General features: G+C 48.9%; 1 protein-coding gene across 1 annotated transcript; it reads right to left on the minus strand.

The window, feature by feature from the left end:
* Positions 1-1,062: 1,062 nt before the first annotated feature.
* Positions 1,063-12,200, minus strand: PROKR1 (prokineticin receptor 1; the record flags this gene model as incomplete). Its single annotated transcript, XM_081101229.1, has 2 exons — positions 11,677-12,200; positions 1,063-1,759 (listed from the first exon to the last, which is right to left on the minus strand). The coding sequence occupies exons 1-2, from the start codon at positions 12,159-12,161 to the stop codon at positions 1,063-1,065; spliced, it is 1,182 nt and encodes a 393-aa protein (XP_080957355.1). The 5' UTR covers positions 12,162-12,200.
* Between the last annotated feature and the right edge of the window lie 1,521 nt (positions 12,201-13,721).

Below are 13,721 nucleotides of genomic sequence, written 5' to 3' on the forward strand. Positions count from 1 at the left end.
GTAAGGGTGAAAGCTGGTGTGAATGAAAAAAATGGCTGACAGCCACATTCATGAGGGGTGTGTCTCCTTTCAAACAGTCTATGCGTCACAAGCATGGAGACAGGAGAAGGACGTAAGGAGAAGTCTAACTGGTCCAAATCAGAATAACTGAGAGGCGGAAGCAGTATCACCCTAAGACCAAGAGACCCTGAGCCCCCCACACTTTGAGGGGTCCTCTGCCTGGACCCCTCCCATGGAGGGGGAGAAGGCCATGGATCCAAGGGGACATACCCCTGAGCCTAGCTGTTTCCCTCTTGACTTGCTCCAGGTACCCAGACCTCCTAATTCCCTGTCCCCATAGTCTCCGGGGTCTCTGCGGCCTCTTCCCAGGATCCATCCTCATCATCATGAGCTTCACTGCACATGGGTCCTGAGCCCGAGGCGCCGCCATGGTGCAACATGGGGCAAGAGGGTCTGGATAGAACTTGCCATGCATCCTGCGGCGTCCGTGTGCATGCGTGTGAGGCCCCTCACAGTGCGCGTGGGGGCCAGGAGTGAGAAGAGAAGGGCTAAGAACTGGGAGGCTGTCTGTATTCTTACTCCCACCGCACAAACGTCAGGAGTGAAGTCACGCCTAACGATAGTTGTAGAATGGGTTACATCCGTGTCTGATGCGTCCCCGAGACTGTCCAGAGAGACCCTCACCCCACAAACGCATGTACCACAGTCCAGATGCCTACTCAGGTCCCCTCTGCAGCCGCCGTACTCCAGGCTGTCCATGCTCAGATTTTTTCTTGGTTTAATCCCTACTTCTTTGGGGCCATTCAGTGGCATCGACACATACGGGTTTTACCAGTGCCTCCTCTTTGCACAAAGGAGACGCTCAGTGAACGTCAGCCACTGGTGATGGTGTCCAATCACACGAGTGCTAGAAAATCTGAGCCCCTGGGACACCATGCTCACGTAGTCGTCCATGCACTCGGCCCTCCGCGGCAAACCAAGAGTTCTGGGGGTTGACGGTGTGCATCCAAACACACGGGTCAGTGTCCCAAAGGCCCGTCCAACGTTCAAAGGCCCCTCGGGTTACTTCAGCCTGATGCAGTCCACCTCTTCGGTGGCAGGCACCCCCGCGGTTTTGAGATCGAGGTCCGCGCTGGACTTGCTGCCGTTGGAGGACGACTTCCAGTGGAGCTGCACGATCCTCTTGAGGTACTTGATGGTGTTGTTCTTGACCGTCACGAAGCACAGGGTGTTGATCATGCTGTTGCTCATGGCGATGCACTCGACGATGTAGAAGGCCGTGAGGTAGTGCTTCTCCTTCACGAACACGGCGGGGAAGAAGTCGCGCACCACGGTGAAGCCGTAGAAGGGGGCCCAGCACAGCACGTAGGCGGTGAGGATGCCCATGAGCACCAGCACCGTCTTCCGGCGGCAGCGCAGCCGCTTCCGGATCTGCTCCGTCTGGAAACCGGGGACGGCCTTGAACCAGAGTTCCCGCGAGATGCGCGCGTAGCACAGCGTCATGACGGCCACGGGGCCCACGAACTCCAGGCCGAGGATGAAGAGGAAGTAGGATTTGTAGTAGAGCTGCTGGTCCACCGGCCAGATCTGGCCGCAGAAGATCTTCTTCTGGTTCCTGACGATGATGAGAACCGTTTCCGTTGTGAAGTAGGCGGAGGGGATGGCGATGAGGACGGACACCGCCCACACCAGGGCGATCCAGCCCGTGGCTGTCTGATACTTCATCCGGGGCCGCAGCGGGTGGACGATGACCAGGTATCTAGGACAAGAACGCAAACGGGTCAGCCGCTGTGCCAAGAAAGTGCCCGATGACGAGATCTTTGCCACCGAATGGGGTGTGTGGAGGGAAAACGCAATGGTATAGGGGCTTTCCAGAAAGGCAGGCTTGAATTCGGACCCCCGTTCCACCCTCTTACCAGCTGTTGCAACCGCAAGCAAGTTTTGTTTCGTCTCTCTGAATAGCAGTTTCCTTATCTGCAAATGTTTTTGTTTGTTTTTAAGGATGAAATATGCTAATGTATACACAATTCCTGGCATATACTCAATACATGGTAACTATTACTATTAAATGTAGTAATAACGCCTCCCATCCGTTTCTAGCCTGGCATGATTCCCAGGTCCTTCCTGTCTTCAGGATCATTCATTCTAATTAACCCAGAGTTTAGGGCTAAAGGGGCCTGATAGTTCCAAAGACTTATTGGGAGAACTTGCTCCTTCCAGTGGAAGCAGTGGGCAAAGTTGTGTCTTCATTCCACATTTTTTAAAACACTGCTCTTCATGCAAAGGGGGAGGAATACATGTGATCATTTATTTTACTTTCCAGGTGGAAAAATAGAGGCCAAAGAGAGATGAGTGGCTTTCTCAAAGTCATATACTGCAGGACCCTTGGTAGAAAACATTTAACCCTATCTGACATGATGGATGAGAAAATCAATTGAGAATATACATGCATGTATCTTTTTTAACCACAAAGCACCAGATAGAAAAAGATACTGCTTTTGTTCTCTCCCCCCAAGAAAACCACACTGCTGTTACCACAGAGGTCCAGGAGCAAAGACAGAGCACTTTCTGGGGGTTGTGAGTCATTTGTGCAGCATGAAAGCCTCCTTCCCAGGGTGAGTGCACATACTTATGCAGGAGCTTTGATTTCCTGGAAGACTTTCTGATCTCGCAGGGGATGGACATTGGAGGAGAGAAAGATAGGAAGTGAAGTGGGAGGGAGTGACTAATCAACATTGGAAATAAACACATCCTCACTTGCCTACAGCTTATTCCAGGTAGAGCCAAGAACAAATGTGACAGGGGCAGGGAAGAAAGCCAAACCAATTCTGTTTTTTGAAACCAATCTTTTTGATTTCATCTTTCTTGGAAATTTGATCGGAAGAGGAGGTTCATTCTTATTTTTTTCTTCTGATTATAATACTGCTGTTTCTGTCCCACCCTCTGCCCCCCAACCCAAGTAGCCAGCTCCATGGAGTATGTCATTTGGAGAGTTAACTGGAGTGAGACTCCTGCTGTCTTATGGCTTCCAGATATTAGATGAAGTTGGAAAGGTTGAGTCCACCCTCTGAACACCCAGCTGTCTGCTTGACATGCTCCACCACCAGCAACAATCGTTGGCACTCTCGCCAGCCTCCTAGTGCTGAAGGGTGAAATGCAGTGTCTGCAGGGTGCTGGCAGTGCTTTTGTCAGTAAACATGTATGGGTCCTTCACAGAAGCCATGGCGCTCCTACAATGAGTGCACCGAACTTGCTCTGACTCATACCAAAAATAAGGAACTTAGGGTTTTTGCTCTCACTAGCTCTCTCCCTCTCTGTCTACACCACCATGTTTCATTGATTACTTTGTCAGAGTATTTCTATATTTATACATGTGTAGTGTATGAATTTTCGCTATATAATTCTATTCCTTCTTTTCCCAATAGTAACTTCCTACATCTTTATAATGTTTCAAAGCCAAAGTGTTTTTTTTCAATAAGTAGGGGAGAATGCTGACCTAGGAGTCAGAAGACCGAGAATCTAGTCCCAGCTTTGCCACAAACTTGTTATGTGAATTTGAGCCATTTTTCTTAGCCCTGTGGGCTCAATTTCCTCATCTGTAGCATAGGGATATTACCTGCCTCAACAACCTCACAGAGATACTGTAAGATCCAAATAAGCACGGCGTATAAACAACAATAAGCTATTAATACACAAGAAACTATTAGCGTCCTAGAATGTATTTTTTCAGAGCTATTCTGTATACATAGCAATTTTCTTTCACCTGTTTTTGCCAAATACTGCATTTGAAAGTTCTCTACTACTTTCTATTTTATTGGATACTAGAGGCCCAGTGCACAAAAATTTGTGCACTGGGAGGGATGGGGCAGGGGGCGGGGGGTTCCTCAGCCCGGCCTGTGCCCTCTCGCAGTCTGAGAACCCTCGGGGGATGACCACCTGCTGGCTTAGGCCTGCTTCCCAGGGGATTGGGCCTAAGCTGACAATCAGACATCCCTCTGGCAGCCTGGCATCCCTTGGGGGATGTCCACTTGCCAGCGGGGAGCAGGCCTAAGCTGCAGTCGGACATCCTTAGTGCTGCTGAGGAGGCAGGAGAGGCTCCCACCACCACCGCTGTACTGGCAGCCATCAGCCTGGATTGTGGCTGAGCAGAGCTCCCCCATGTGGGAGCGCACTGACCACCAGAGGGCAGCTCCTGCATTGAGCGTCTGCCCCCTGGTGGTCAGTGTGTGTCATAGTGACCAGTCATTCCCAGTCTTTCTGCTGTTAGGGTCAGTTTGCATATTACCCTTTTACTATATAGGATAGAGGCCTGGTGAATGGGTGGGGGCCGGCTGGTTTGCCCTGAAGGGTGTCCTGGATCAGGGTGGGGGTCCCGCTTGGGTGCCTGGCCAGCCTGGGTGAGGGGCTGATGGCTGTTTGCAGCTGGTCACACCCCCTTCAGGGTGGGGGTCCCCACTGGGGTGCCTGGCCAGCCTGGGTGAGGGGCTAAGGGCCATTTTCAGGCTGGCCTGTGACCAAAGTGCCGGGAGCTGGTCCATGCTTGCTGTTTCAAGGGACCTGGCATATATGGCATACTGTTCTTAATATGTTTGCTCACCTTCTAGGCACCATGTGTTTTAACCAAGGTCTCTGAGAAAGGTTGTTTCCCCAGGTAGGGATTTTCCCCTGAAGTTAGGGAGGGAATAAAACCTCTTAACTAAGTGCCAGGTGGGTAATTAATCACTTTAACTACGAACAATCATGCTTAAGCTACATAATCTTTACTCCCTGGAATGGAGATAAGAAACGCCCTAACCTTTGAAATAGAGATTGATAGGATTGGAATCAACTGGTATAAATACAGATGTAAGAAGACAGAACACAGAGAGAGACAGAAATTGGCACAGAACCTACACGTTCTCTAGAGACAGAAGAACTTCGCTGGAGAGAACATAGCAAAAGATCCTGGACAGAAACTGGCCTCAGAACCTAGAGACAGAACCTAGCGAGAGAACATGGACTGAACCTGACTACAGAAATTGGCAAGAGAACCGGACTAGAACCTGGTTACTGAACCTGGCTGGAGAACCTGGACAGAACCTGGCTGGAGATCCTAACCAGAACCTCTCTGGAGATCCAGACCAGAACTTGGCTGGAGATCCTGGCTGGAGATCCTGGCTAGGCTGCTGATCAACTGAACACTGTCTCCGTGTCCTTCCTTCTTCGCCGACTCCGTCCACACCTTTGGGGACCCCTGGACCCGCTGGGGTTGGACCCCGGCACCAAAGCTCCCAGCCTCTCCTTTTTTTCTATTTTTTTTATTCTGGGATTTATTTACCTTCTGTAATTGAAACTCTGTTGCTGTCACTGGCACTCCCAGCTCTGAGGCCGCGGCTGGCTGAAAGCAGGTATCTGGGGTTTGTTTAGCTTCTATAATTGAAACTTTGCTACTTTCGGAGCTGTTGCTTTTGGAGCTTAGAGCCGGGCCGCGGCAGGCAGGGAACCTTGGCTTCCTCCATCACTGGAGCAAGCAAACCTTCTGCTTGCTTCAGCTGCGTGGCTGCCGGCCGCCATCTTTGTTGGCAATTAATTTGCATATCTTGCTGATTAGCCAATGTTTATGTTTGTAAAGCAGTTTACAATTTACAGAACATTTTCAAATCCACTTTCTCATTAGAGTAAGTAAGAGAGCAAAAATACCCATTTTACAAATAAGCAGACTAAGATTTGGAGAGGCTAAATAACCTGCCAAAAGCCACACAGCTAGAAATTGATGGGACCATGATGCAGACCCATCCATCTCTTGCTCCAAATGCAGTGGGTTCTCAAATATGCCATTTGTCCCAACCCTTTTCAACCAAAGCAAGCAATATCCCTTCGTCCTACCCTTCTCCTGACATCAAATAGTCCTTCTCTTTTCTCTCCATCACAATTGGTTTCTACTTATTGATGTTCCAAGGAGTCAGGCAATTGGCAGCTTATGAGTATGCCCTTGGCTTGCCCTATGTGTCTACCACTACATTGACTCAGGTCCAGATTCACTTTGCACCAACAAAGAATGAAGGCTGATAGACAAAGAAATGTCCAGGCAGTAACTGTCTGGTGATAGTGGGCTGGGTGATTAAACAAAGAGCATTTGGGCTCCCTCTCTGTCCCCAGGACCCAGCCCCAGATCAAACCATGGATGTGGAGGTTGCAGTAGTTACTAGGCCAGTCATAGGATGGGCAGGGATTGCATGCCTTACTCCTTGGGCCAGCCAGCTCTGACCAATAATCTCACCGGGTAGCATTTGTAGGACCTGGGACTGAGAATGATTACTCATGCCTTAGCTGGCCTCATTCAGACAGAGGAGGAGAGCTGACAATGGCAGGCAGACTGATCAGTTTCCCCTGGATTTGGGGTAAAAGAAGGAAGGGTCCCACAATGCCCCACATGCTCTGGGATCTGAAGGATACACCTCCAGGACAGTACAGGTGTCTCCACATCAAAGAAACCAAGATTGGAGGGCCAAGGGTCCTCTGATGACCTTTTTCAGTTTCCTGCTGCCATCAGATCTGACTACTTGTGTCTAGATTTGAGATCTTCTGGAATAGGACCTTATCCTTGACTTTCCAAACGTTCCTTGCCTCTGCCCTACATCCTCTGCAAGGGAGCTCATGCTTCAAGCCTTCCCACTTCTAGGCTGTTGTAAACACTGTTCCTCTTGGAAAACCTCTCCTCTACTTTGCGGATCACCATTTGTTAAAAGCCAGTTAAAAAGTCCCCCTCTTCCATGAAACCTCCTTTAACTCCTCAGATACACGATGATCTCACCCTTCTGTAAATTTCTTTTAAAATTTATTCTTTATCCTTTAACTGTTTCAGAAGTGTCACCTCACTCCCCACCCACCTCTCCCACTTTAGGTGGTGAGCTCCAGAGAGCAGGGACCATGTCTTACTTCTTTTATAAGCTTTTGTTGTCTGTGAATTATGGGCATCTAGGATTTTAGTGAAACTTCACTCTCAATAGTTCCTGGCTCCAAGCAAATAGAAATGTAGTCAACCATGGCGGCAACTCTCAAAAATATTGTAACCTTATTTGGAAAAAAGGACATAAGTGTGTTTACCCAGCATGAGACTGGGAGACAGCCTTGGGCTCAATAATGGAAGGTTTCAAGAGCAGGCGAAGGAGTTTGAGGCATAGGTTGTAGACAATGAGTTCTTTGAGGTCTTTAGAGCCAGAGAGGGGAGACATACAAGACAGAAGATTAATTTGGCTGCAGTCTTGCTTTATTCCCTCAGGCCACAGGAGCCTTCTCTTTGTTCTTAGAACCCATCAGGTTTGTTCCTGTTCAGGGCCTTTGCACTTATTATTCCCTTTATCTGGGATGCTTTTTTATCAGTCTTCACAAGGCTGGCTTTTTTTTTTTTTTCTCCACCATCTTTTAGAGGTAGGTTCAAAAGTCTTCTCCTCAGACACACTTTTCCTGACTCTACACTTGGTGTCTCCCACCCTCAGTCACTCTCAATGTTTTAGTGTTTGTTTGTTTTTGTTCAGATTATTTCTCATGCTCTAAAAATGCCTTTCTTATTTGTGTGCCTAACTGCTAACTCTCTCCATCCCACGGATGTAAGTTCCATGAGGGCAAAGAATTTTTTTTCTTATTCACCATATCCCCAATGCTTAGAATAGTATCTGTCACATGCAGTCGTTCTACAAAAATGCATTGTTTGAATGAATGAATGAATGAATGAATGAATGTTTAGGGAGGATTATGAGGGGAGTAGGTTAGCAGAGAGCAGAGCCAAGAAACATGGAAGGCCAAGAGGAGACTATGATTGTCCAGCCCTGAGTGAATAGGTGGGAGGGAGGGGTAAGTATTGGCGGAACCTGGAAATGAAACAAATGCTGGAGAAAGGAAGAGAGTGGCCAGGACAGAGGAGACTTGCTAGTTTAGATGCCTGGAAAACCAAGGAACCAATAACAGAAACAAAGAAGTCCAGGCAGGTAGAAGAGTAACCGTTCTGTTCTGCTATATCTTGATAGCAGTGTTTCTTAGAACCCTTGTATTATTATCTATTAAATCACATCATTAAAACAATCACTTCAATGAAAACAAAGAGGTTAACCAATCAGAAATATTCATTCATTCTCTGTGTGTGTGGTTTTTTGTTTGTTATTCCTTTAAGGGTTAATTCAAGAACTATAATATCCACTGTTTATTTAGTGTTTATTCTGTTTTAAACATTGTTCAAACAATCTACACTAATAAAAGAGAAAAATGGTAATTGGCGTACGGCGATACCCTTTTCATTGGCTAATCAGGGCTATATGCAAATTAACTGCCAACTAAGATTGGCAGTTAACTGCCAACTAAGATTGGCAGTTAACTGCCAACAAGATGGCGGCTAATTTGCATATGTAGGCACAATGCAGGGAGGCGAAAGGGAAAGCAGGAAGAAGCCCCCTGCCACTGACAGTGATGGGAAACCCAGGGGGGAGCTAAGAGCTGGGGGGCAGGGCAAAGGTGGCCCTGGGGCCGCCTTTGCCCTGCCCCCCAGCCATGATCGGAGAATCAGGCGCCTTTGCCGCCCTGGCCAGTGATAGCAGGAAGTAGGGGTGGAGCCAGCCATGGGAGCTGGGCAAGGTCAAAGCTGGCAGTCCCAGGAGCTAGGGGTCCCTTGCCTGGGCCTAAAGCGAAGCCCACGATTGCGGCGCCCCCCGCTGCCACTGCAGGTCCCCACTGCCCGGGCCGGACACCTAGGCCAGAGGCATTAGGCCTGGGCAGGGGCGGAGCCTGCAACCGTGGGGAGCTGGGGGTCCCCTGCCCAGGCCTGACACCTCTGCCAGAGGCCTCAGGCCTGGTCAAGGGGCCGATCCGGTGATTGGTGATCGGAGGGTGATAAGGGTCAACTCCTCTGGCCGAGGCATCAGGCCTGGGTTGGGGGCGGAGCCGGGGATTGGGGGGATATGATGGTCCCCTTGCCCAGGCCTGAAGCCTGGGTCAGAGGCGTCAGGCTTGGGCGGGGGGTGGAGCAAGCAATCAGAGGGAGATGGGGGTCCCCTGCCCAGGCATGATTCCTGGGCCAGAGGCCTCAGGCCTGGGCGGGGGCCAGAGCCAGTGATCGGGGGGAGATGGGGGTCCCCTGTCCAAGCCTGACACCTCTGGCGGAGGCGTCAGGCCTGGGAAAGGGGCCGATCAGGCGATCGGAGGGTGATGGGGGTCAACGCCTGAGGGCTCCCAGTATGTGAGAGGGGGCAGGCTGGGCTGAGGGACACTCTCCTCCCCACACACCCAGTGCACGAATTTCATGCACTGGGCCCCTAGTTACATATATTATATAATTTAATCCTCAAGGCAACCCAATACATTAGGTTTTCTTATTATTCCCATTTTATACATGGGAAAACTGAGGAAGAGTAAGGTCAAATAATTAATATAAAGCTAATAGGTGGTACCACAGGAATTTAAACCCAGGCAGAATAACTGCTAACATTATTTTCCTATAGAAATTTCGTTTTTAAAATGTACTTTTATAACCATAGGTATATTGTTATATCAAGATAACAATTAGTTGTCCAAAACTAAACAAATCAAACCTGAAAATCTGATCAAATCCTGAACAACACATGAGACCAGACAATAATCAATGAAGTCCTTGACTAAATTGAAATTTAATAGTAAAGACACATGAAAATAAAAATGATTTGAAGCAAAGATTACAAACATCAGTAAAAGAACTTAATGTGCTGGCACAGCTAGTTAGTTGGCCAGGCCGCGGATGGCCCTGTGCAGGCAGCAATGCTTTCCTCCAAGGTCTGGGTGCACGTTTTCACTCACGACTCCATTCTGAACAAAGCAGTCTCTATGATGCTGTGCAGGTTCCCCAATTAATCTTTCTTATTGTATTTAAATTGCATTATATAAACTCACACGGCTAGAGAAATGCCTGCAGTATTTCAGACAGGCAGAGTTTAGTATGAAAGTAGGATAAGGACTTGTAGGAAGGAGTTCAGTAGATCAACATAGATCTCTCCTCTTCTATGTTCAAAATAACTCAATTCCCATGAATTTGTCCTTGAAGCCACTCCCCACTACAGTGTTACACCTTTCGACAAGTGGACCCCCACATGGTGAAATGGATTTCACCCAGAGAGCAGGTCAAACCCCGCCACCCACACACACACACACACACACACACACACACACACACCGCTGTTAGTGGCTGAGAACACCCCTTGTGAAAAGATGTCTAGCTAGAATGAAACTTCAGGAAATGACCCTGTATGCTTTGTCCTGTTGATGTACTAAGAGAGGTGGTGGTAGCTTCTACTTGTAGAAAAGATCAAAGATAAGGTCCCTGGAGCTTTCTTCAACAGCTATGAAGGGGACTTAAGGGGCAGATACCCAGCTTGATTTCTCCCTCCTGCTCCTTCGGTAGGTCCGCTCAGGGTCCATCTCTGGATGGACAGTATACTGTGGGGCTCTGTGACTCATGTGGAAGACCTTGGCCAAGAAGAAGTAGCCCTCTGCAGGGATGACCCTCTAAGCACCTTCTATGGGTGCAGACCACGGGCTATTTAAACTTCTAACTCCCTGACATCATCCTTCCCAAGGCTCCACCCCTCAGTGGCTTTAAAGCCTGCTTCCCTTTTAACCCCCCCTTTTCTCAGGAGTGGTCTCTTTCCAGGTCACTGTATCCCTGCTTGTCCTGCCTATGGCTCCAGAAAACAGGCTCTATTTGCTGTGCTGCCTCCCGGAACACTGTTCTGACTGTGAGAGACAGGCTGACCTCCACCAGAGCCCCGAGGCCATGGAACAGGGAGAACATGTGTGCTTCAGGCTTTCTGGGTTAAGGGAGAGAGACGGGCTGTTCAGATTCAAGTACACGGAGGCCTGATTCGACCCTCAAGGTAACTGTCTCTACACTTAACAAGGTGTTTTGTAATTAGAGTCCAACTTTCGGCAGAGGAGCTTGCAAAGGTTGTCCTGAGGGAACCAGAAACCACCCTGGTCATTAGCATAGGTGATTATCCTAAATGAAAAGACTAAGCATAACCTCAGAAAGATTTGCACTGATCTCACTGATTTTATTTACCTTCACTAGAAATAGGTCTTCTATGCTGCTGCATGCAAATGTATGAAGAGGGGCAAACAGACTAATGCAACAACTAAGAATAAATAAGCATATGTTTTCTTTTGGGTTTTGTTTTTTTTAGTTTGTTTTTCAAAACAAATCCCTCAATCTTATTTTAAAATCAACTGGTGCTGGTGGGGCTGTATAGTTCATATTTCATTAGAGTAAGTCTTAATAAGACAGAAACCGCCGTCAAGATTTCCAAGTTGACTCAAGAGTTACCTGCCTAGCGTTTAATCTTGTCCCTCCACACCTACTACCTGTCTCTCCCTAGACCTTGAACAGATGCAACATCTGGGAGCATAACCATAGCAGAGGGATCCAAAGCCTTCCCACTGCCCAACTCATCGGGGCTCTGCTACCTCCTGCCTGCCCAAAGCTGGAAATCTAGAACCCTTCTCATTGTCAGTCAATGAGCTACACTTGATCTTAGCAAAAAAGCCAAGAAGCCATGGGGCCAACTTTTGAGCCCTTATATATCCACATCTATGGTGAATACAGATATCTCTCATTAATTATAATTGCAACTAACAATTCCAATGCCCCTTCCTTCGTTGTCCCCACCGTCCCTTACTCACCTGTCGATGGCAATAGCCAGCAAAGCATTGGTGGAGACGTAGAGAGAGACAGTACGCAGGTAGTTGACGGAGGCGCACAGGATGTGGCCATGCTCCCAGGAGAGCTGGCGCACCACGTAGTAGTCCATCTCAAAGGGGCAGCAGACAATGGCCACCAGGAAATCAGAGATGGCCAGGTTGGCAATGAGTAGGTTGGTGAGGTTGCGAAGCTTTTTGTAGCGGGCCAGGGCAGCAATGAAGATGAAGTTGCCAATGCCACAGACCAGCATGATGCCCACCAGGGCCATGCCAATGACAATCTTGGCAGCAAAAAAAGTCAGAGAATTGGTTACATCCTCATCTTCATCCAAGGGCATATCATAGTCGCCATAGCTGAAGTTAAATGGGAAGGAAGCAGCCTGGGCTCCATGGGGGTCAAGCACGGAAAGGAAGCCAGTGGAGACATTGGTGGCATTCTCATCCATGACTCCCAGGGTGATCTCCATTTGGCCAGGTGATGCCTTGAGCAACACAGCTGGGAATTCCTCTGGGATGAGGCCTGGGAAGCCGATGTCTTCTCTCTATGCTGACACTCAGTTCTGTCTTAATGAGTCAGAGTGTCCCTGCCAGCATCTTTGGGGTTCAGCTCCATCCTAAGCCTTAAAAAGACATAAAAAATAGTTGGCTATACAGCTGAGTGAATCCGGCCAAATTTAAAACCATCCTGTAACCTAAGCAGATCCATTAGCCACCTGCTCAGAGTGAGCACTGGGTGATGGAGTGGAAATAAAAAAATAAAACAGTGAGAGAAATGAAATTTATCAACCACATAGCCATTCATTCAGGGAAGATTGGATTGCTGTAGAGACAATCAGCACTGCCTCTGTTTATTTCCCTTCCACTGAAGACTCTGAAATGGTACACTTTTTCTCAGGGACCAAAGTTGGGAGGCTGAAGAGAAGGAAAATGACCTGCTCCAAACTCCATTTCCTGTCCTGACAGCCTGGACTTTGTCCTTGTGGAATTGTCCCATTCCGTTGCTTAAAAGAAGTGATTCTGAATACAATTGAAGAGGGAGGGCTCTGAGACAACCCTGTCTGCTCTCCAGGAGTTGGTCTCTTTCCTTCTGGCAAAACACTGTTCTAAAATCACAGAGCCTCCTCGCAGCCACCCTCCCCGCTCCTCACTGGGCTTGCTGTCCCAACATACAAGTCTGAGGTGACCTTACAAGCCACCCACAGTCTTTACCAAGGCTCGACCCCAGGCAGAGGCCAGAGGGTAAAAGTCACAGCCTAAGTGCTCAATGGCTTAGGGAGGGGGCTCTGGAGCAAAATGCTTTCCGTGGCTGGTGTGTGTCCTGAGGCAAATAGCTTAAACACTCAGAGTTTCAGCATCCTCCAGGCAGATCAATAATGTCTGTAAAGCCTGGAGGTCCTTGGAGACGGAGGGTGTTACACCCTAGAACTATACACCCTAGAACTGCAAGGAATGACTATCGAATGCTCAGGCTTCCCAGTCAGCTGCAAAGAAGGGGAGGGGAATCCTAACTGGATGACTCCATCACACCATGTAACAGGGCTGAGATGGGAGAGGGAGAGGGAGAGGGGAGAGGGGAGAGGAGAGGGGCTGTCCTCTGCGCTGCTGGGGACAGAGAACAACAGGAAGTCCCCTCTCCCCTAGTCCCAGTCCTTCACAGGCTTGAAAACATCAGACCAGGTTGCTGGGGTGTAAAGGGAGGGCTGGAGCCTGGGGAGCCCTGGAAATGCCAGGAAAGCCAGAGAGAGGAGATATGGAAAACCTGAGATTCCTGGCAAAGGGAGACCCCTCAGACCCCAGGAAAGCCTGCTGCCCAATTCCTCAAAGATGAGACATCTGAGCTTGTCTTTGGGGGGACCAGGGTTAAAGTTCCTCTGTATCCCCAATTAAGTTTAGCCCCATTCTTGCCTCTCTCCCCAGTTCCTCCCCCCCCCCCGCCCTGTTCGGTTTCTCAGGGGTTTTTTTCCTTCCTCTGAGCCTTCAGTTCTGTCCCTCAGGCCTTGCCCTCTGCCCCTGTCAGGTGTGAGGAG

Source organism: Myotis nattereri (genome assembly GCF_964212035.1).
Source record: "Myotis nattereri genome assembly, chromosome: 10".
NCBI classification, from domain to species: Eukaryota; Metazoa; Chordata; class Mammalia; order Chiroptera; family Vespertilionidae; genus Myotis; species Myotis nattereri.